Source organism: Corvus moneduloides, chromosome 3 (assembly GCF_009650955.1).
Source record: "Corvus moneduloides isolate bCorMon1 chromosome 3, bCorMon1.pri, whole genome shotgun sequence".
NCBI lineage: Eukaryota > Metazoa > Chordata > Aves > Passeriformes > Corvidae > Corvus > Corvus moneduloides.
Genome location: NC_045478.1, coordinates 46848232 through 46870514, shown reverse-complemented (window position 1 = coordinate 46870514; position 22283 = coordinate 46848232). Strand labels below are relative to the sequence as shown.

The 22283-nt window shown below is 45.6% G+C and overlaps 1 protein-coding gene and 1 long non-coding RNA gene across 11 annotated transcripts in view; one reads left to right on the top strand and one right to left on the bottom strand.

Moving 5' to 3' along the window:
- LOC116440535 overlaps positions 1-9170 on the top strand; it is a 39422-nt gene extending 30252 nt beyond the window's left edge. The window contains exon 2 of the long non-coding RNA XR_004238662.1: positions 5418-9170. This is a non-coding gene — a long non-coding RNA (uncharacterized LOC116440535). The remainder of the gene's footprint in view (positions 1-5417) is intronic.
- The window catches only part of PRDM1 (PR/SET domain 1), a 111481-nt gene that overhangs the window by 7273 nt on the left and 81925 nt on the right, over positions 1-22283 (bottom strand). For 5 of the 10 annotated variants that reach the window (XM_032101358.1, XM_032101361.1, XM_032101357.1 and 2 more), the window contains 3 exons: positions 14613-14861; positions 7922-8041; positions 4574-4826 (listed from right to left, as the gene is read on the bottom strand). In XM_032101358.1, the coding sequence (XP_031957249.1) occupies positions 4574-4826; positions 7922-8041; positions 14613-14795 (556 nt within the window). In that variant the 5' untranslated portion in view covers positions 14796-14861. Of the gene's footprint in view, positions 1-4573; positions 4827-7921; positions 8042-8632; positions 8654-10824; positions 10951-14612; positions 14895-15118; positions 15209-16368; positions 16539-22283 lie in introns of those variants that run through there. The other 5 variants (XM_032101366.1, XM_032101362.1, XM_032101356.1 and 2 more) reach the window with 5 other exon arrangements.

Below are 22283 nucleotides of genomic sequence, written 5' to 3'. Positions count from 1 at the left end.
ACATTTCATGAAAACAATGATCTGGTTTTTTTTCTAAAAACTTGAAAAACGGTTGTAGGCAGACAGTAATTTCAATAGTAATTTCAGGAGTGAGATGGTACTGAACACTTTGAGTGGTGGAGCTTAATTATGCCGATTCACATTTTTGATCTAAATTAAGCACCTCTTTTGCTAGTAGAAAGAGAACCTCGAAGTTGTGAAGCGGGCAAAACAAAGACTGTTTCCACTCAAAATGAGAACAGAGACCAACATTTAGAAGTACATAATTTGATCATCTGTTTTCTAAATGTGTCCATGGCAGTGTGACATGCCTTTGAAAACTTTTTGCTCAGAGAAGGTCTTTCCGGGAGCCTTCAAATAATTCTCAATATTAAGACAACTTCAGGCCCTGAATTCTGATTTTGTGAAGACAACCTCTCATATCATTTAAAAATCGTTTTCCTGAGCCCTTTTGAACATTCCAAGAGGCATTTTTTTAAGCAAGTGCAGATGTTTCCTATCAACCCAAACAGAAAAGCTTCAAAACCAGAAAGTGAAACTGCCCATAAACAAAAGGGAAAGCGAGCGACAGGGCTGAGCTAACGGCCAGCATATCAGGGCCAGCAGGAAGAAAAGATTAAATAGCATTTAAAAAAAAAGCGTTAAAAACTTAATCTTCACAGAACTGGAAACATTTTAAATAATGCCTTGTTAAACCTGTTAATGAAACAGAAAGATTGCCAAGTATTTTGTAAATAGTCTTCCCCCAACTTGAATTTTTTTCTGAAGCTTGACCAAAAGATGTCACCTGCCCGTACTTGACTGAGGAGACAAACATGACATGAGCAGCAGGAAGTTGCATCATATGATTGCAATATATGAACATTATTATCAAATAGTCATGTCCTGAGTCAATGCAATGGTTTGGATTTTGTTGGGCTTTTGTTGTATAGGGTTTTTTTTGTTTGGTTGGTTTTTTTTAACTGTTATCCTCTCCACCCCTCCATCCCAAAATAATCCTCCCATGTTGAGGTAAGAATTAAATTCTAAACTATGTGGAACCACCAACGCAAATTTCCTCAGTCTTTGCTAAAAAAAAAAATCACAGACTAAAAGACAATCTGAAGGAGCGGTTGAATGAGGTTAAGCACATTTAACAAATTACTGATAATTTATTTTTAGCAGAATACAGAAATCTTGTGTCACCATACTTAAAACTATTTTCTGGACAATGGCACCATCTGAAGGTGACATCTCAAATCTTGACAAAAAACATCAGGGGCCTCAAAACAGGCAGGAAGGAGAAGGGGATAATTTGGAATGACACTGAGTTTCCAGCATTGGGATAATGTGGAGTCTTGCCTCTGCCACTGTTGTGCAACTCCTTGCAGGCACTTCAACATCTATCTGAAGTTATGTAGCTCCACTCAGAGCTAATCACAGCTGTGAAGGTAGGTGTGTGCTCCAGCGTCCGAAGGACTGGGTCAAAGGCCCCAATTCAGGAAAACACAGAGGACAGGGTTAAACCCACAACTAAGTACATACCTAATTGCTGTCTTGCATCTGGATGCTTTCCTTCTGCGGCGCAAATGAACTAATGCTAGGGAAGTTACCTTTAATTTGAAAGTTTGCTGTTACAGAGGCAAGTAGATGTTACATGTGGGTGTGTAAATACATTTATGCTCTAAAGTGGTAGTTCTCTCATTTTTGAGGCCACTAATTACAGGAAATAAAGCCAGAGAAATTCCCTGATACATTTTTCCCCGGAGGCCCATCCTGCTCTGGTGCTTAAAGAGGAACTGAGGTGTTGAACTCTAAGGCTGTGATCCCCAAACCCTTGAGGCACTTAAAGCAGCTGCCTATATTTTAAGTTGGCAAGACTGGAAGGTCTCTGTAGGTGTGTGTCCCAGGTGGCCTCTCCTGTGCTGGGCTGGGCAGGCAGCCAGCCAAGGTGCGACTCTTCCAAAGCCTCCCACGGGCACCAGTGAGCACTGCACGCCCAAGACACAGTGAAGGGAGAGATCTGGGTGCAACACATCACAGCCACTGGCAGCCTCCCGCCCACACCAGTGTGTATCCCATGGGAGGAAGCCCTGACTTCAGCATGCCTCTTGGGACCTGGACTCCAACTTTCCCTCCGTCCTCCTCAGTGGGTGCCAAAACCAGCAGCCATGAGCTGTGAGAGGTGGTGATGCTCCCCTGCTCCTCTGAGGGAAGCCATACCACTTTGAACACCAAATTATTAACAATCCATTTGGCTGGAGAGGACTTAACTGACTTCCTAGCAGGTGGGGGATCCCCTCAAGCAAGACTGTTTTGATGGGCCAAAGCCCTACGTCTGTACCAGGTGCAGGGTGCCAGTGAACTGGAGACAAACCCTTTGTGCTTTACTCATGGATGAATGCAGTGCCAGGGTACCTTGGCCAGGCTTTGTGACAGGGAGAGAGGCTGGAGAGGCAGCACAATGCTCTCTAATTTTAGATTTAACTAGTGGCCTGGGAGAAAGGAGCAGAAGAAAGCTAAACAGTACTGGCATTCATGGTAAACTCATCTGGTTCCAGTACTAATGCTGGAAAAACCACCCCTGCTTGCACCATTGCTGCAGGGACTTTGGCAAATAAGGATCTTTGGGAGACTTCTGGATTTTTCTTCCACACTTTTCAAAAGGTTAACTTTAGAAAACCTCAAACCTTATGGTACCTGTAGGGTTTTTGGCCCAGCTGCAGGCTTTAGGCCTGAATGTGCTGGTCACAAGAATGAGGGAAAAGAAAAAAATGTGTGAAAATTTTTTCTCATTTTCTGAACTGCTATTTTCTTTAGGTGGAAGGAGCTAACATAAAATTTCTAAATGGTTTAAATATAATTATCTTAAAAAAGAAAAATGTCTGTTTCAACCTCAGCATCTGGAAAAACTGCAAACGTTAAGGCTGAACTACAAAATTGTGGCTCAAGTTCCCATTTCTTTAAATCCTTGTATTGAGCCTACTGCTTTTACTAAAATCAGTTATTCTGCCATGTCTAGACACCCCTAGTTTTGACCTGATTAAGAGTAACTGGACAGAGTAAGAAACACTTTACAAATACATTCATTGCTACTTCTGCAAGGAAGCCTAAGGTGCCAGCAGATGCAGGAAACCGATCCTGCGTTTGTGTGTCCTCCTAGCTAGTGGCCAAATGTGCCTGACCAGATCTTAGCAAACTCCTCATCCACCAGAGCCCTACATGCTGTTGTCTCATCTCACCTGCAGGTCTTACTGAAAAGCCAACAGTTCATCATATCAGGAAATAAAACTGCACAGAGAGTGGCGAGATGACATATGTGCAAAGATGACAGAATCAGTGAGATCGTTTTTGAACAGAGAATATAGCTGCGTAAGACATTCCCTCCCCTCTCTTCCCTCTGTCATTAAGAGACAACAGGTTTTCTTCTATTAATTTGTAGGAAAAGACAAAAAACTAGGGAAAGGGTGACACCCACAAAGGACAGATGTACTTTTGATTAATCTGAATGTGTGATATCATTTTTGTAACATGGGATGACAATTCTAATGATCCCCAAAGTAACAATGATATTTTTTAACCCATTCTTGTTGCCAAATAACCATAAATAGTTCTTTATATTAAAAAAAAAAAAATCCTGCTTGCAGTTTGTCCTTCAAGTTTCGGTGTAGTCACTGGCAGAAGGACAAAAGAATACTCTGCTCTATCTTAGAGCAGCAGCAGGGGAAGCAGCCTAAGAGTCCACTGAGAAGTCAGCAAGAATCTTTCCTTCTCTAGAGGGGCTCTGGGTGAGGTATCAGGCAGTGATTAAGTGAGAAGTAAAGCACCAAGGCTGGAGATCATCAGAAATCACAGAGGAACACAAACTCCTGGAAACACCTCTTCCCTCTGCTACCAGTGCTATTATTTTTGAACAGAAAATGAAAGCTGCAATATAAAGCCAAGAAATGAGGACAAAGTACACTGACCTTAAAACATAAGTAACCAGATGAGAAGACCACAGGAGGTTTGGTCCCATTAGATAAATACGTGTAGATGCAAGGCTCAAAGTGCATTATGCAGTAAACATGTATTTTGTCAGACACCTAGACAGAGTCATGGCACATTGCCACTTCCTGGTACAGCGAGGGCAGCCCTTTGGGAGCACGACTGGACAGCCCAGCCTTTAGTATGTGCTACCAAAGCAGACTTTTGCTCAACATACTGTGAGATCTGAAATTGGAAAGTCTGAGAGTGAACCAACAGCTATGGTTAGGAAGACAGAGGTCAGGTTGTCTGTCCAGAATTTCACCAGGTAAGACTCAGAGTGTAAACAAGCAACTGCTCAGATTTTATAACCTCTTTCCATTTGAACAGGCACAGAGTCTTGTGTTGGGTTTTTAATTCCCCTTTTTAACATTCTCTTGTGTTGGGCTTTTTAATTCCCCTTTTTAACATTCTCTTGTGTTGGGTTTTTTAATTCCCCTTTTCCACTCCAAGCTACCTCCTGTGACACAACAGATGATGCAGCTGTGTAATTATACAACTTATTATTAGATCGTATAGGCAGAAGAGACATTACTAGCATTCCTTGTTTATACTGTAATGCACTTACTGAGGTTCATCATTGTCAGCTCTCTGGAGGAGGGATAGTGCAGCCTCTCTGCAAAGTCTCGGCAATACCACACAAGCAGCTCTTGGTTGGCAGGGATGGGCTTGATGGTATAGAAGTAGATGTTCATTCCATTCTGACAAGCAGCCAAGTTCTGCTCCTGAACAGAGTAGCCGGGGTTTACATAACGCATCCAGTTGCTCTTGTCCTCGTTAAATCCATCAATGAAGTGGTGAAGTTCACCACTTGAGTAGATCTGGAATAGAGAGGAAGTGCTTATGAATATATATAAATATATATATAGGCACAATACGCAACACGTATGCACAGAGTCCAGAGGGGAAAAATGATAAGCTCCCCCGTTTTTTTTTTTTTTTTTAAAGAGCATATATTACTGAAGTAAAGAGTTCAAGCTGTGTTCCTGCCTTTCCAACTATGACATCCTCTGATTTAAGAAGGTATTCAAAGGCAAGTTCACAGTCACCTTTTCCATTTCATCTTAGCCTATGTCTCAGCTTGGGAAAACAAGACCCAAAATCTGAAACGCAGAGTACTCTCCCTGTGTGAACAGTCTACCTTAGAGTCCTTTTCCTGATTCTCTGATCAACAAGTGGGTGATGCTGATGACTGCAGGTCTGAGTGCATGCTTGCATTAATGCTTTGAGTCACCTGTGTATAAGACTGGCTGGCTGCACTACGTCAGAATCCTTCTCACCTCTTTCTATGGCCTCTGTACTTGCAGTTTCCTACCACCTCCACCCAAGGTTTAAACTATGCAAACATTCTCCACCCCCCCCAGAGTCCTAAAGCAACACTTGCTCATAGTTGAACTGTAACCCTTTTGTAGGAAGGCTGGGTGAGGCAAAGATGAAATTCACCTGCCATAACTGAAGGAAGACCTGGAGAGGGGTTAACCCATGAAAAGTCATTTTTCCTGCCAAGGGACATGTTCTGACTTGCCCACGGAGGGGCAAGAAAACATGAATATGAAAACTGCTCAGCGGTTTCGGGGGAAAGAAGTTCCCATCATTGACAGAAGCTACTGTTTCTCGAAATGGTAAGAATAAGAGAATTATTTTTAAAAAGTCAAGAGAAATCCAGGAAACATGCTTGTTAAAAACTCACTGCTTACTCTCAAGGGGAACTAGTTCCGTGCTGGATGAAATGACCAGGCAAAAGCCAGACCTTGAAGTGGGAGCAGCTTGCACCAGCAATGCACCGCGCTGAGCAGGAAATGCCTTTCCAAAGGGGAGACAGAGCTTATCTCATAGGGAAAACACTCCACAGGATGTTGCTGCCCGTGTGCCCTCACCACTCTCGCAGCTCCCTGGCCGGGCAGCGCCCTCCGGCCGGCCGGGACCCTCCTATGCTCCCCGAAGCCCGGCGGGCAGAGAGGCGAGGCGGCCTGGCCCTTTAACGCGGGCCGTAAACACCAGAATCACTTTCTTTAAGAGTAACTTCCTGTAAACTGAGAAGGGGGAAATACATGTGGCCTCATCAAAGCGGCTTGCGAGAGATTTTGCGGTGTGTTTGTTATGAGAAAATGGAAGGGAGCCGGGCGAGTTGTGCTGCATCAAGAGGAGCCTTCGGGTTTCTCTGCTCACCCCGGCTCGCAAACTTCCAGGAACGCGGGGCTCTGGCGCTTGACGCCTGCCACCACTTCCCAAACCAGCCCTCCACCGCTCCCACGTCAGGGCTACAGCTCCGACTCTCCGGCAGAGGCACCCACCAGGCTCCCACCTATTCTGGGGAAGGCGCGACCAGATGTGCTGAGTCACGGCGCGTTCCCAGAAATGACGCGGGCCCGGGCGGCCCCGCTCCCCTGGCGCGGGCAGGGCGCAGGCAGCGTCCCCGGGCGCCTGGCAGATGTTCCCGCTCCTGCCAGCGAGCCCGGGATGCCTTTAATAACATGTGGGGAGTTATCTCCCACGTGTTATTATTTCCTTTGCATATGCAAGCCTGTGTCAGACCCCTAGGAAGGAATTAATTTTCAGTGCAGCAGTCTGTCTTGAACGAATCAAGAGATTATAACAGGGAATTTAATGATGCCTAGATGGTTCCTAGGATATTATTTCTGAGGATCCCTCCGCATTAAGGCTTAAAATCACATCGTAAGAATGATGTCATCTTTCTCACTGCAATGTAGGAATGAAGTCCTGCAAGATGGTTAGCAGCCCCTCTTCCCTGTGTCTTCTGTCTTATGAACAACTGGTGGGGCTAGGGTCAGCATACTGGTCTCTTCCTATACTGGACACAAGCTCCCTAAAAGTTCAGCAAAAAGAAACATTTTGTGGCCTTATTAATGTGAAAACAGTTGCCTGCTGTGTAAAAACGCACATGCAAATAACTGCCTGTGCAATGCTGTATTACGTCGTACAAAGACGATCTGAGAAAACCAAAATGATTCAATTAGGTAGGAAGAAAGGGGTGTGGGGAATGCTGGTGCGTGCCCTGGGTTTCACCTGGATATGAGGTTGGGATATTACTAAGGCAGGCAGGCACCTGAGCGTAGAGGCTTGGACACAGTCCCAAATCCACGGAATTAGACACAACCTACATGGCTAGAAGGCAGCAAAACAAATCCATGGAAGGAGATGGGGCTGAAAGAATGTTCTCTAACAATTAATAATGTGTCTGTAAGGAAAATGAGGATTATGTCAGCTGATAAACTGGAAGCATATTCCCCAGCACAGACTGCCCAAGCCAAAATATATTGGCTGCTGCTCCCTTCCAGTTTATGCTATGGAGTACAAATTAGGCACCACTCTGGTGTTTGTCTCTTTTCCCTTTGCTAAGATCCATGAGCTGTTCTTTTAACAATTCTGAGGAGGCCTAGAAAAATTTATTACTTGAATGATATACACTGAAGACTACCACTACTGTGTTACAGCAGTTCTATACAAGACCTAGGAAAAAATGTCACAAAATATATCATAATTCCAGAGTGAAAGCTTATGCAGTACTTTCACAGCTTCTTCATAGTGGGAAAAAACAAGGACGTGATACTTGCATAAATCAGAATGACTTCCCGCTATGAAGAAATGCAAAATAACCTGCGCCCTTACAGCAAGCAGCACAACTATTTCTGTACAGAATCAAGCACTGATACATTTTAGAAGACAGAGCCAGGAAGGGCTGTGCATCTCCACTGCTCTCTCCACCCACACAGTCCCTACATCCAAGATAGCCAGGCTTTTACTCGGCTTAATTCACCCACTGGCCCTGTTTGTGCCTGGCCACATACAGAGGTTGTTCCCTGCATCATGCAGCAGGAAGTGACCCAGCTTCTCAGCCGTACTCATTTAGTGATCTGCTTACTGCAACAACGTGGTGATGCTTTTTCCTGCTTACCCGCCAAAAGTATTTTCTGTTCGCATTCTTGGGAACCGTATCACTGGTATAGATCTCTCCTACCAGGGGTCCAAAGCGTGTTCCTTTTGGGATGTACTCTTTGCTTATAACTCCAGTGACCTACGAGAAGAGCAGCACAGGATCAGTCCATTGCCAGTAGAAAATGAGAAGTCTCCCTCTTCTCCGCTGTCCCCCAAATGTAACACGGTAAAGCAATCAGTGGAAGAATTTTTTTGTGACAGGTCAGCAAAACAGAAATAAATAAATGAACAATCATGTCGGTTACAATACAACCAGCTTTGTTAGGTACTAACATTTTCCTAAGACATATGGAAGTTAATGATGAATACCACCTTAAAAATGTGCTTTTTGGAAATACATTTACAAGAAGAAACAGTAAGCAAAATGTACAGAGACTGTCAAATATCTTCAGAAGTTATTTTTCCTATCAAAGGCAACCCCCAAAAGTCTAGTTCCAGCAAACAAAAATATGCAGTATCTATCAATCACTTCACTGCTACAGAGCTTGCTTTTCTAATAAGTTAGAAACTGGAATGACTGCTCCTCCAGATCAAAATGAAACCACCCTCCACCCCCCTCCATTCTTCAGTCTATAGCTGCCCTAAAGTAGCTAAAAGGAGAACACACACACAAAAAAAAAAAAAAAAAAAAAAAAAAAAAAAAAAAAAAGACAACCTTCAGTTCTCTTACCAGCATACAGTGGCATACTAAACAGAATATGAAGTGACTCTGGGACATGTACTCACAGGTCACCTTCTTGTATAAAAAGGAATCATCAGTTCCGGTAACATATATCAAGTGGGTTTGGTCAAAAAAGGTGTAAGGGTTTTGTAGAAAATGCTCCACTATGCTAGGTCTAAGAAATGTACTCTGGTTGTTCAGCTTCCTTCTTGACAGTAATTATACCAAAAAAAGTCACTGACCACAAATCAGGAAGCAATTCATCATTATTCAGAAGAACGTGCCTTGGAGTAACCCTTTGCAAAACACTGCTGAGTTATTGGTTTTGTCTCTCTGCTTCTCACCGATTTTCTTAAATTTAATGTATCCAAACAATGTTAGAAACCCAACAATTTTGTAAACCAAAAACCCCAAGCCTTTGCAAGATTGATCCTACTGCTCAGATGGTGGGGAAAAAAAAGAAGGTAAAAAGCCCATTAATTTGGTATTATAACCAAATATATTATAAACTGTCATGGCAAAATGTATTAAGCTTATCCCCTTCACACATCTTGCCACTTGTCTTTTTGCTTGCCAGGATTTCAGAACAAGACAGGAACACCAGCAGTAGTTGAGGAAGACTGAGAGCTGGGATTACTGTTGTCTGTACCCCACAAGGAATCGATGTCCTTACCAAAGCAGATTAGCACTCATCAGAATCTACAGATAGCTCACTTCAGTGAGCTCTTCTATTTCTTTTAACAGTCCTTCTCAGCAAAGGGTGGTAAAAACCCTGGACTGTACGTAGACAGCACTTCACAAATGAGCTAAGCCTTCTGATTTTCTCATGCTACATTTTCTTACATAGTACGATCCTTAATGTGTAAGTGAAGAGGCAGACATAAATCCTTGCCTGTGTCCTGGTCAAGATTAAAACTCCCAGTAAAAAATGAACACCTAGCATAATTTCATGTTAAATGTCAAAATAAAGGGGACAAATAACAGCCATGAATTCAAGAAATCACCTGGAAACAGATTGGTGGGTGTACGTGGTGGCTGTTTGTACTCGTTTGCATTTTAACATGTGTTTTCAGCACACTACAAAGAAAAAAAATTAAAACATCAACAGGAGAGGTAGTTAAATGCTTCATTGATCTGTGCATCTGGACTGAAGAGAGAGAAGAGGGACTTCCAGAAATTTTCCTATACCTACCATATGCTGAAACAAGCTCAGTGGCTCAGTTTTATTTTTGTCTTGCTTATACATGTCTCATAGAGAGCTGAAAAAGGCAGATGTTCTTCTCATTTTCCTTATATATCTTCATTTACATCCATCTGCCCTCTCAAGAAAAGTTCACAACCAAGCTACAAGCACACCCTACCAGTTTTACTGCATGATAGCTTGAGATTTTTCATGGTTTTAAAAATATCTTGGCCCTAATTAAAACGACTAATGAAATTCTCAGAATCTCTAGAAATCACTCCTTGAACTAGTCAACTTGAAACAGTCTCTGACACAGCAGATACTTTTTGATATCCACCTTACAGACAGCATTTGTATTCAGCAATGCCAGGGGAGAAGCAAAGATGATTTCTCACCCTGTACCCATCAGAATTTGGCAGAAGAGGTTCTGCACATCTGTGTGTGCCAACGCTGAAGCTTTGCTAAACCAGGCTATAAAGCTGTCCAGACGACTTTTAGCTGACGGTAGCTCTCTGGTCAGCAATTCTCGGCCTCCACTGTTCCCTCACAAGCTCAGCTGATGAGGTCGAGGAGGGGCACCTGCCAGCAGAAGGGTGCCAGCAGTGCCAAGGCAGCCTGGCTCTAGACTGCCGGCAACCCCCCTGCCGCAGCCAAAAGGGGCTCCTGCCCCGCCGCAGCTTAGCGGGGCGGCTTAAGAGAAGGAAGCAGGGAGCTGCCGAGGGCTGGCCGGTAGGACAGCGGCGCAGCTCCGGGTCCGGAGCCGGGGGTGAGCCGCCCCCGGGCTGCCGGAGGGCTGTGCCAGAGCGGCACTTCGGAGCTCTGTCCGCCAGGTGTCCTCCAGCGCGCCGCTCCGCTCGGCGCGGAGCCCTTCCCGGGAGCCGCGGGGAGCCCGGCGCGGGCGCTCCCCAGAAGCGGAGCCCTTCTGCTGCCGCCGCCGCCCGGGCGCTGCCTGCGGGGCCCGCACCGCGCCGCACGGCAGCCACTGCTGCCCCCGCTAGTTCTCTCCACAGGCGCTTACCCCCTCTCCTTTCAAAGCTCCCGGCACTCCGCCGCGTCCCTCCTCTGAGTGCAACAGCATTTCCAGCAGGAAGGTGCAGCCCGGCGTCAGCCGGAGCCCGCTGCCCCCTGCCCGAGCGGGGCCGGCTGCGAGCGGCGCTCGGGCGCGCCGGCGGGGACAGCGCGGCCGCCGGCGGGGCGGCCCGGCGGGGGGAGCGCGGGCCCGGCGGCAGCCCCGGACGGCGGCCCTGGAACTGACCAGGGTCCTAATGCGGCGCCGGGGGCCGGGCACGCCTGGGGCCCTCCAGGCCCGGTCAGCACACCCCGGCCTGCCCGCGGCCCCTGGGCATGTGGCGGATGGGCTCCGGTCCCAGTTTGATCTGAGACGGAGCTTTGGAAGATCAACGCTCCTGCATCTTTGTTTGGGGAGAGGGCACTGAAGTAAACAACGACTCCTGCTAATTCTGCAAGGGGAGGGTATTTTGCAATGGGACCACTAAACTGCTTTAGAAAACCAAAACACCGAATAAATTCTTATTGGCTTCATTAAAACAACAGTATTCTCCACACGCAAACAGGGTGGGCCATCGTGTGTCCTGGAATAACATTGATTTTAATTTTTTTTTAGCTATTAGTTCTACAGTTATGTAATTTTTACCCCTTTGTTCAGTAACCAGTTTTCTAAAAGTGATGCCACAAAACAGAATGCTTTCAGATGGCGTCCTCGGTGACCGCACAAAAAATAAATAAAAGCAATAGGGGAGAGCAAGTGTCTGAGGTCACTGAAGCACAATTCGTAACAGCTCAAAATCACTGCTTTCACCAAAATCACTGATTCAGGGTCTGTCTCTAATAAATGGCCTTATCAGATATATGCAACAGTAATGGGTGTTTTGCCAAGATATGTTTTCCTCTGCCGAAGCTCATGGACCAGGATGAGACACTAGTAATATTCAAGACAGCAGAGTAACTGTCACTTTACATCAAGAAGGGCTGTTTGAGCTTTAAACACCATGACCAAAGGGAAGATTACTGAAAAAAATGTTTTTAAATGTCTGCATGAAAAGATCATTCACATATGGCCTTCTAAGCATAAGCCTGACACCACATTTCATCATTTTTTGACAATTGCCAAAACTGGGGGAAAGGATAAATAATTCACACATAGAAATAAATAAATGACTTTATGTAAATCTAACAGCCTAAAATGTTATGAGCAGTAGTAATTAATTTTTTAAAATGCTGACACATTCTGTGAACTCACAACAAAAAATGTGTTCTTCAGAAAAGTCCCTGATCAAGATCCAAGAATAAACAAGAGTATGATGACGTGTCACGGGCTCCCTTGCAAATTGCATAAACCTTTCAAGAGGAGCTCCATAAAGCATGCAAGGAGAAGATACAGAAAAAGCAGCACTCCCCAAATAGCTGTGGCCGTACTTCCTCCCTCCTAAGCAGGCATGCAGTACTTTTCCTGCTCCTGCCGGAGATACAATACTAATTGTGACAGCACCAGGATTTCATGATCTAATCATGATAGTATCAGCATTTCACAAGCGATATATATGTTTTTTTGACAATAAATTGACTCAGCATTTAAAACTCAACCAGATGAAGCCACAGCTCTCCCCAAAGTTAACAATGAAGACAGCTCACATCTGAAACCCACTGGCAAACACGCAGGCATGCATCCCCCGAACTCTTACCTCATCCTTTTGCAAGTGATAAAAACCCACCCTACCGAGCTGTCAGGACTCCAGTGGTTTTCCAGGAGGTCAAAACCAGAATCAGGCTCCCTCACTGACCCACAAACAGCAACTTGCAAAAGCAATACATGTACCCAGTCCTGACGCCACTAAACAAAATCACACTCAGAAGGCAAACAGAAAAAAAATAGTGTTTCATGTCAGAAGTTGCTAGCACACAAGCAGATCATGCCATTTACAGCTACTTCACCCTGTGGATTAGCAGCAAATGAGAGACCTGTCCATACATTCACCAGAGTGTAGCCTTCACAGAAGGTGGGCAAAAGAGCACATATCGGCCCTTTCTTTCAGAGCTACCTTAAAGAGAGTCAGAGTTTAAAAGCTCCTATTGCTCCTAAGGGTAGGTGCAATTCAGCACAAATGAAAGACCGGGGGGAGCTTTGGAGAACAAAAGGAGGATGTCCTATATTCAGACTCCCACTAGCAGGGAGCTGCACGGGTCACATTTACAAGGAAGAACCAGAAATCTTTCAACAACTTCTCTCTCCCCCCACCTCTTATACAGAGATGGCAGCAATCCTCCTGATTCACTGACCTGAACTAGAGAATAAGGAAATTACACCTCGGTATTTCCAAACACAGTGTTGGAAATTTTGAAAGCTCTTTGGATGTCTCCAGCCGCAGCAGCAGGACTCGACAGGGGCAGAGAGAGCAAGCAGCCTCAGCAGCCAATCAGTCATCAGCCGGCTGCCAAGGACTGACCGGAGCTGTCACACTGTAAGCTCATCCTTCAACCAAGAAATCCTCCTGTATTCCATGGCAGAGTCACAGCTTTATTTCCCTCTTCACGCCAAACTAAGACCTATCTAACAATGCAATAACACAGAACCAGGTTTCACACTTTTTTTCTGGAGCATGACCTTTCTCTGCCAAAGTTTGGCAGGGCAGGGCAGATGGGAAGAGAAGAGTGACTTTAAGGAGAATTTAGCTTTAACCTCTTACCAAACCTACTTGGCACTCTATTAGGCACTGCCAAGCTAAATTCTGTGGTGTCAACACCCTTCAGCTGGGGGTCTGGCCCTACTTCTGTGCACAGGATTAAACAAGTACCTGCTCTGGAAGGAAATATTTGATAGGCATGGATGAGTGTACCTCTTCTTTTCAGCTCTGTGGTCAGTATGCTTAGCCAAAGCAGAAGCACAGGTAATAGTTGCTATACCACAAGTCTCAGCACAGGGAGAAATGAAGGGTTGTCCCCTGGGTTGTTACACTACGGAACATCACACCTAGCTATAATAGCTACTCTATACGAAGGAGTAAACACAAAACCAAATTGCTCATCCGGGCTCATTTCTTTCCAGCCCTTCTGAAACAACAACAAAGAATGTACCCACTCCAGGGACAAGGATAGGACAGACTCGCACAGCTAGCTACCAGTGAAGATACTGTCCCAGATAAACAAAAGTTAATTTAAGCTACGGCCGCCCTTCTGTCAAGCTTGCTACAGTTCTACCATTACTTCCTTAACCGACATGCCAGAGAGTTTTTAAGAATTTAGGAAGTCAGGAATACAACAAGCTCACGAAAAGAATAAAGCAATTTCATAACCAAAGGGAAAACAAAAAGAAATAATTAAACACATTTCCAGGAATTTGTTTTTGTTTTTTTTTCCCTTTACTTTTTTAAAACTATTTATTGGACAACCGAGGCACTTTAATCTCTGAGCCAGAGGCAATGAATGGTCCTGGCAAACAGCAGCCTAGAAATTGGCACAAAGAACTACCCCACAGTTTAAATACGCTTATTCAGATGCTGTTCAAATTGTGTGAAAATTTAACTGTTTGCGAATTGGTACAGAAGCAGTTTCAGGGATAGGTTGGCTGCAATTTTCAGTGGAAATATTACACAACAGATGACCAGCACACAGTTTCTTAAAAGAGTTATTAGGGTCCCATATTAAAAGCCAGCAGGCAGCATTTGTTGTTGTTGGTAGGGTGTGTGTGTGTGTATGCTAAAGAATCAAAGACAGGGTGAGCACACGCTTTCCAAAGCGCTGTGATTTGGCTTGTCTGACTCCAACCTTCCCCAGAGCACTGCCGCTTACCTCTTTGCAGTTAGATGCATATTTGAAAGTCAAGTTCCTTGGCAAGGAAGCCTCTGCCTGAGTTAGGGTGCCTCCATCGGCACTGGGATCCAGCGGGTGATCATTTACAATATATGTGCACTTCTCTTCAAAATCAGCCTCTGTCCACAGAGTCATGTCAGCATCCTCCATGTCCATTTTCATTGTCCACTCTCTCCCTTTCACCAGATTCTTGAAACTCACAGCGTCCGAGCTACACTGTGTAGCAGCCTGGAAAAAAAGAAAACAGCCTTTAATCCTCATTGTCCTTCAGTGTTGTGGTTTCCGTTGATACAGTGTGACTAATACAGTAGTCTGTGACACTTTAAAAGCGTATGCAGGATAGTTGGTACAGTTGAGTAATAGCCAAAAAGCAGTGTAAACGAAGCTGCTCTGACTGAAGCAGCACTTTAAAATGCCAGCCTCGGTAGTAATGAGGGAACAAAAACAAAGAGGAGAAAATCCCTAGGCTGTGACAACAACTTTACCTTTTTCAGACCCTTTCCTTAATGCTTCAGAGAGAAAAGAATATTCCGTGCTGAAGAAAATGTGGGGTCATGGCCGCAAGACCACTTAGTCGCCTGTGGAAAAGCTGCCTCAGAAAAGTGTCACACAAACAAGGAGAGGAAGAGGAAAGGAACTGCTGTCTGCGTCTGAATGAAGCTAAAAATGGAAAGCGCATGTTGGAAGAGCGGAACCCAGCCTTGCCTCTTCCAAATGGGGAAGCCTGAACTTTCCCACCGGCTTTCAACATACAAACAACTTTCAAAACAACCTGGCCCCCCCGCCTCCTCCTGACGTCCCCTTATCCTTTGGCATGGAAGGCTGAGAAAGCCGACATCCTGCCAGCATCACTGTAGCAGCAGCAGCCCTGCACAAAGCACTGAAATGTGTTCTTGGGGGTCAAACCAGAAAAGAAGCAGGGGAAATAAAATATTTTTAAAAAAAGTTGATCTATCCCTTTTGATTTTGATGGTACCTCCTAGAATTAGTATCTCAAAGCAGTGGATATGAGCCTAGCAGGACAATTCCAGCAAGTCCTTCAGCCCCTCTGTCTGTTCAGGACAGAAGCACTGTTATCAAACCTATCCTCGAACAGGTATTAGGGTCACGCTCTTTCCATAACGCTCATGAGGAACCAAAATCTGTGCCTATGCCGGTAGTTGAGAATGACGCTCAATCCGGCGTAAAATCCCTTCATTTTTCCTTTTTGGATACGCAGCTACTATGAAATTCACACCCCTCCTCCGGGAAAAGCGAAACACGAAGACTGAAAGCGCACGATCTTCCGAGAAAGAGATTAAGGGCTAAGCGACTGTGTGTTCGGGGGAGACCCCCAGCACCCCTCCGGGACCGACCCTCCCGGGAGGCACAACCGAGCCACCCGAAGAGGCTGAGGCGGGGGTCGCGGCAAGACACAGCTCCCCTGCGACCGCCGCCGCCTCGGGACCAGCCCCGCGCCCCGTCCTGACCGCGGTCGAGGCGAGCAGTGCGACAGTGCCGGACCCTCGGCGTTGAAGGGGGAGAGGGGACGAACAGCGAAACTCAGGCCGGGGGTGGGGGTGTGACAGCTGCGCGGCGCAGCGAAAGGGTTAATGCCGATCAGGGCAGCGCTCCCGATCCGGGAGAGGCGACGAGGAAACTTTTGCTTCGTCCCGCGGGCGCCGGGGCGGGCGAGAAGCAGGAGCCGGGGAGGTGGAGACAGGAGTGAAAGAGGGGACGGCATCGCGCTCCTTACCGGGGCAGAGTCCGCGCGCGTTTCCACACCGAAGCCCACCGGCGGCGGCAAACCTGGCTCATCTCTACAGAGTAAGCATTTCTCCTTCCTTCCAGCGGCCGGGTCCCCGGGAGACTGACTCACACCTCCAGCCGCCGCTCCCCTCCCGCTCCTCCCTCCCCCGGCTGTCACAGGTGCTGCTGCTCTTGCCGCTGGGGAACGCTGGGGGGCCGCCTGCCACAGCCGCGCGCTCCGCTCGCCCCGGCCCGCCCGCCGCTCGCCCGCGCTCACGCACCAGCCCCTCCCTCCCTCCGCCAGCCCCTCTCACAGCGCGGGAGGTGGGGCCCTACCTGCGGACCCTGCCCCGCCCAGCCCACCCGCGTTGGGTTTTTTACATCACTGTTATTATTTTAATTTTTTTTCCCTCCCTTTCGGCCCCGTGCGTCAGCTGGGAGAGCTGCGGCGCTGCCCCGCCGCCTGGATCTGCTGGGTGGGCGGGCACCGCGGCGCTTCGCGGAGAGCGCACCTGAGGCAGTTTTTACTAGAAATCTGTTTTCCGTGCTATTTTTAAGCTCCGGAGTTCAATATATGACCGCTTTCGTTCTTACGCAGTTTGACTTGATAGAACTTTATAAAAAATACTAACTAAAATTATTTCCAAGTTCCTGAATACTGATTAAAACTCAATTCAAAGTGCTTGGTCCCAAACCTCAACAATCATAGTACTTTACTTGAGATGACAAATTCGGAGGTTTCAGAGTTTTGATTTTATCCCTTTCCCAAGTCTCTTTCTAATCAGCGCCTGTGAGAGGAACTGGGAAAAACATTTCTGTTTCTTCCCTTAAACAAAACCTTCCCCCTTTCCCTTGGTAACATCAGGGAAGCTCACAGCAGCAGGACATGGCACACGGCGTTTCCAAACCCGATGCCCCTTTTGCAGTGCGGTAGGAAAACGAGCACGGATCGTGGATGGGCCAATGTGTGAGCAGCCATCCAGGAACACACTGCTGATGGAAGGAGAGTTGGTAGACCAATCAGCAGATCCCAGCGCCCAGTTTTTTTCCTCCGATCCAAGCCAGCATGTTGGCTGAAGGAAGGACATCCTGTGATGATGGCATACAATGTCCTGTTTGTTTATTATTAAGAGCATTCCTGCTTCTCATTACAAAACAACCAGATGCCTTACTTCCTTCAGTGGTCCTGTCTCTTCAGCGAGGCGTCCTCGGGCTCAGAGGAACGGTGATGCACAATTCCATTTATAGCCATCCACAGCCCAGTGCAAATGCTAGCTGCTTCACTGTGAGGCAACTCTACTACTTTTCCTTCTTCTCACACGTCTGCAAGTGTATTTCTCATCAGTTGCCTGGCATTTTATGTGGCAGCTAGTTTCACATTCTTCTTCTAAACCTACATGCACTTATATTCTAGGGTGATCTCAGTGTTACATATTTCTTCACAGGAAAAAGGGAGAAGTGGGGGGGGGGGGGGCGGGAAGCAGGTTTATGCAATCGGGTGCCTGTCTGTCTCTCTGACAGGCGTACACAAACCCCTTTCCCTTAACCTGCTTCTCCTCCCGCTGATAAAAAGACGTGTGGAAAGGATTACTTGCCATTTTCGGCCTGCGATGCTGAGAATAGCATATCTGTGTAAAGACCTTCCGTATGCGCTAACGCGGGAGGGCTCGTGGCAGCAGACCTAAGTAGGGCAACTGCTGGCAAGTGAGTGTCCTGCCTTAACTGCCACCACAGTGTAATTCCACAAGAGAGGTGGCCTGAGCACTGGGGCTGAAGGATATAAATGTAGTTGGATATACCCTGTAAAACCGAGGCACATCCAAAATGAGGTCTAGGAAGGCTCTGAAGTAGGAAGAACCATTCATTAAAGGAGAGAAATCCAGCCTACTTGATTGGGTTAATTAACTGATGCTGAGTCACACTGCATAGAACAGAAAAACAATGTAGTCATACTGAAGGTGATTATTTTACCGAAAAATAGTCTCACTCCGAGAGGCAGCTGTTTCAGAGCTTTTCACTTCCCTGTTAGCTTGAAAGAAAAACAAAAAAAAAAAAGGGGGGGGGGGGATGGGGACGAGAAGAAAGGGTTGGTGTGTTTCCTTCAGGGACTGATCTTCTTAATGTGAAGGAGAGCAGGGAAAAAGGCAAATCTGCTTTTCAAGGAACTGAGAATGCTTTTGGACTGGAAAACAAGTGGAAGCAGAGATTAGATTAGATCACATCAGATGAAGTGAAATATTCATCAGGAGGATGCCAATATCCCAGGTCAGTGCGGCTCTATCCCTGGAGCCTGGGGAGGTGAGTACAGCCTACGAAGCCTATGGACTTCAAATAACTCTGTGGCACGCTCTGAGGCTATCCTGAAATTAGTTCCAGGTGTCTCAGTGAAGCTGAGCCCAGAACTACCTTAGTGCAGGAGAAGGAGTTTTGCTGATGTGCAGATCCAGCCTAACAGTGCCTGATCTGGAATAAAACTAAGTTTATCAAGAAAAAGAGACAGAAACAAATTGTTAAGAATGTGTACTAAAGTAAGAATCACAAAGGAAACTCTGCCATTAAAGAAATATATAGACTGACCTTCTGACCTTCCTCCTTAAGAGAGAAACATAAAAAGATGCCGTGTTCAACCAGAAGTTTTCTGCTCTTTTATAGAAATCATTTGTACCAGTAGCTGCTATTGTCTGGAATGTGCAATTTCAAAATGTTGTTCATTTCAAAAAGAACATTTTTAGTCATATTTTAATTTTTTCCTTCTCGCTCATAGAAAACCTCAATTACTGTATTAATCAGCATTTCTCAGGCAGCTCTCTCTGCAGCAGCTTTCAGCCTGGCAACAAATCATGAATGGCCCTAACAGCTCTGATCTCAGAAATCCCCATCCATTTCCTTTGATGCTATCACCACTTCAGCTCAACAACAAGCCTGTGCAACTCAGCCTCAGCTGCCACTGCTGCTGTTCTCCCTGGGCCTGCTGTAATTGTAAGGGGAAGAAGGAGGGAAGGGAGCTGGCTCTAATAGATGAAATTTCTTTTAAAAGTTGGAGGGGAGATAAAATGCACACAAGAGATTAAAGGAGAGTCTCATTTTCACATCCTCCCCTTCCCCAAACAAGGTCAGTGGCAGATTGACCACATCAAGAGTAACTATCAGACCCACCCCCATTTCCCACTTCCTGCATGTAGGCATCCTTGTGCTGGTAAACATTTGGGGACCAGTTGTGGTCATTACTTGGAGAAGGTACATGATGTAGTTGCACAACTGCACATCTTTTAAAAGCCAACTGAGAAATCAAACTCTAAGAAGAACTTGCTTTGCTTTCAAGTTCTGATATGCACTCTTGTTTTGGGGCCATGTTTTTGAAAACGTGGTTGCTGTCAGATTCAAGGGAAAGAGAGACACCCAGCACACTTTAGTGACTGGGCAACAGGAAAAGTTACAGCCATCTTCCTTCAGACTGGCCTGACCTTTGCAAAACACTGCCTATGGGGTTCAGATATGATCTCAGAGGCTTTGTATGGCCTAGACAACTTCAGCTGGTATTGCCTATAAGGAGAGAAATTAAAATTGCACTTGAATCTACAAGAAGGTTTTTGCAAGGGCATTTGGGGTGGTGTGTGCTATAGCCAGAAGGCTTTTGAATAAACACATGCAGCTTTCAGGGACTGCCTTTAATTACAGAGCACCCTGGTCATTACCTCGTAGCACTTCCAAATGCCAAACGTTTATTTTTGTCTCTGCTCTGCAATACCAAGAGCAGATCTTTTGGCTGCACTCTCAGCTACTGCCTAGTGCAAGCCTTAACATCACTTTTGGTTTCTGTTGTTTTATCCTCTCAAGAAATTTTCCTTAAAAAGAGAAAAAAGGAGTCAAACTAAAATGCCATATCCCTTTTTGTTTCCCACTAGGCCTTATTAAAATACTACTCAGATGACATATGAATAAGCCAAAACAATTCTCCTCCAATGGAATAAAAACATTCTCACAGCACACAGAAGTGAGAACTAAGCTTCAGCCTTTTCCTCTTGTTGAGCCTTGAGTTTGAGGAGAAGGAGTCAAGGCTACCTGGGCCTGCTATCAGGACAGAAAGAAGGCTTTGTGAGAAGGTGGACCACGATGTTCCCTTCTTGGCTACTGTCAGCCTTCCCATCACACTTCTGAGCAATGGTAGTCTTGGGAGGACAGTCAAGAACCCATACAAGAACACTTTTATAGTCTTTGCATGTTTCTACCAACACAAGCTTATATTGGACGGGAAAATCTGAGTACAAATTCAACCTTTCACATCCCAGCCTTGGACTTTTGAATGTTCTGTCTATTGTAACTGAGTCTGAGGAAACACAAATGACAACAGGCCAACCCATTCCAACTACTTTCCAACCTTACTGGTGACAAGAGGACTGAAAAAAGAATGTGCTTTGGAAAATTTTCATTTAAAATAGGCTGATTTCCAGATTGTCATGGAGGAGGGATCGGATGGTAGACATATATTAGAAGGCTCAGTCCTGTGAATACTTCAGACATCAGTCCCATAACAAGCTCACAACAAGCTGAAATAATGAAGTCACCTCAGAATGAATTGTATTATTTCAACTTTCATGTCTGTTCCCAACTTGGCAGTCATTACACTTTTTGGGGTATTTTCACCTCAGCTTGCCTGGTAAGATACAGTGATACGACCAATGGTGAAACTTCAGAGTGTGCTCCTGCACAATTCAGTTTTGATGCCAGATACTCTCCGGGCCGCCTGGTCTCCTGGAGCTGATGAACATAGCAGAAGGAAGGCAAGATCCATGGGTGGAACTATGCCACTTTTCTCAGACAAAAAGCTGGCCACAGAGTGCATTTCAAAACAGATTAACAAAAACAACAGCTACACACCATGACAAAGTGCATGTGGTGGAAATGAAAATATTTACCCACAGATTATCACAGATCCAGCAGTGTGACTACCGTGCATTGAGGACCAAAGGATTCAAAATAGTGACTGTATGTTTAGAGTTGATTAGGGAATCTGGTAGGGTTGGTCTGAAGAACCACTTTTTAAGCTTCTAAGAGTGCAGTTGTCATTTCTCCACCTCTCCTATCCCAGGGTGGTGAAATAACAGTCTTTTCATACCTGCGTGTTGGCTGGGGGAGGGAAGAATTCCTGTGCTATTAAACACAACTTCTCATTAAATAGTTGACACCTTATCCTTCTTTAAATGTTGTAATGTTTACTTTGCAAAACCCAGGAAAGCTTTTAAAATAAAGATAGCAGAGAGATTCTTAAGCCGGGTGTCCTTGCTTATCTGCTCTTTATCAACCAGCTATTGTTTCTGGAGGAGCTCGTTGGGGAAGGTGGAGCAAAGGGGGTTAATGTTCAATAGGTATCTATCAGTTCCCCTGAAGGAATAGCGCTGCTGACAGAAGAGCAACACTGGGCTCTCAGCTACTTCCTGCAAATGTGACAAACCAGAGAGGGAGGAAAAAAAAAAAACCAACAAAAACCCGAGGGCTGCAGCTACTTCTTTTCTTTTTTTTTTCTTTTTTTTCCTCCCTCTCCCAAAACAACTAGTTTTAAGAAATACATTGTCCTTAGGAGAGATAATCCCACAATAGAGAGTCCATTAGAGGTATTAAAGCATTGGCAGCGCCTGATCTACAAGAAGGGCTCTGTCCTGACAATAGACAATTAAAGCTGATAAATCTGCACTACTTGTTGCCGTTCTAATTCCTCGTAATTGTATGCTACTTGTCCCTGCCTCCTGCGTCCAGGGATGAAGCATGCTTCTTTAATCTCCAGAGTACCTGACCTAGTTCCTATGTGGTCTTTTCAGGACCTGTTTTCTTCCCATCTGGACTTCTTCCCTCCTACTCTCCTTTCCTGCTTCTCTGCCCTAAGCATTAAGAAGAGGTTACGATAGAGGGCACAGAAAACACCAG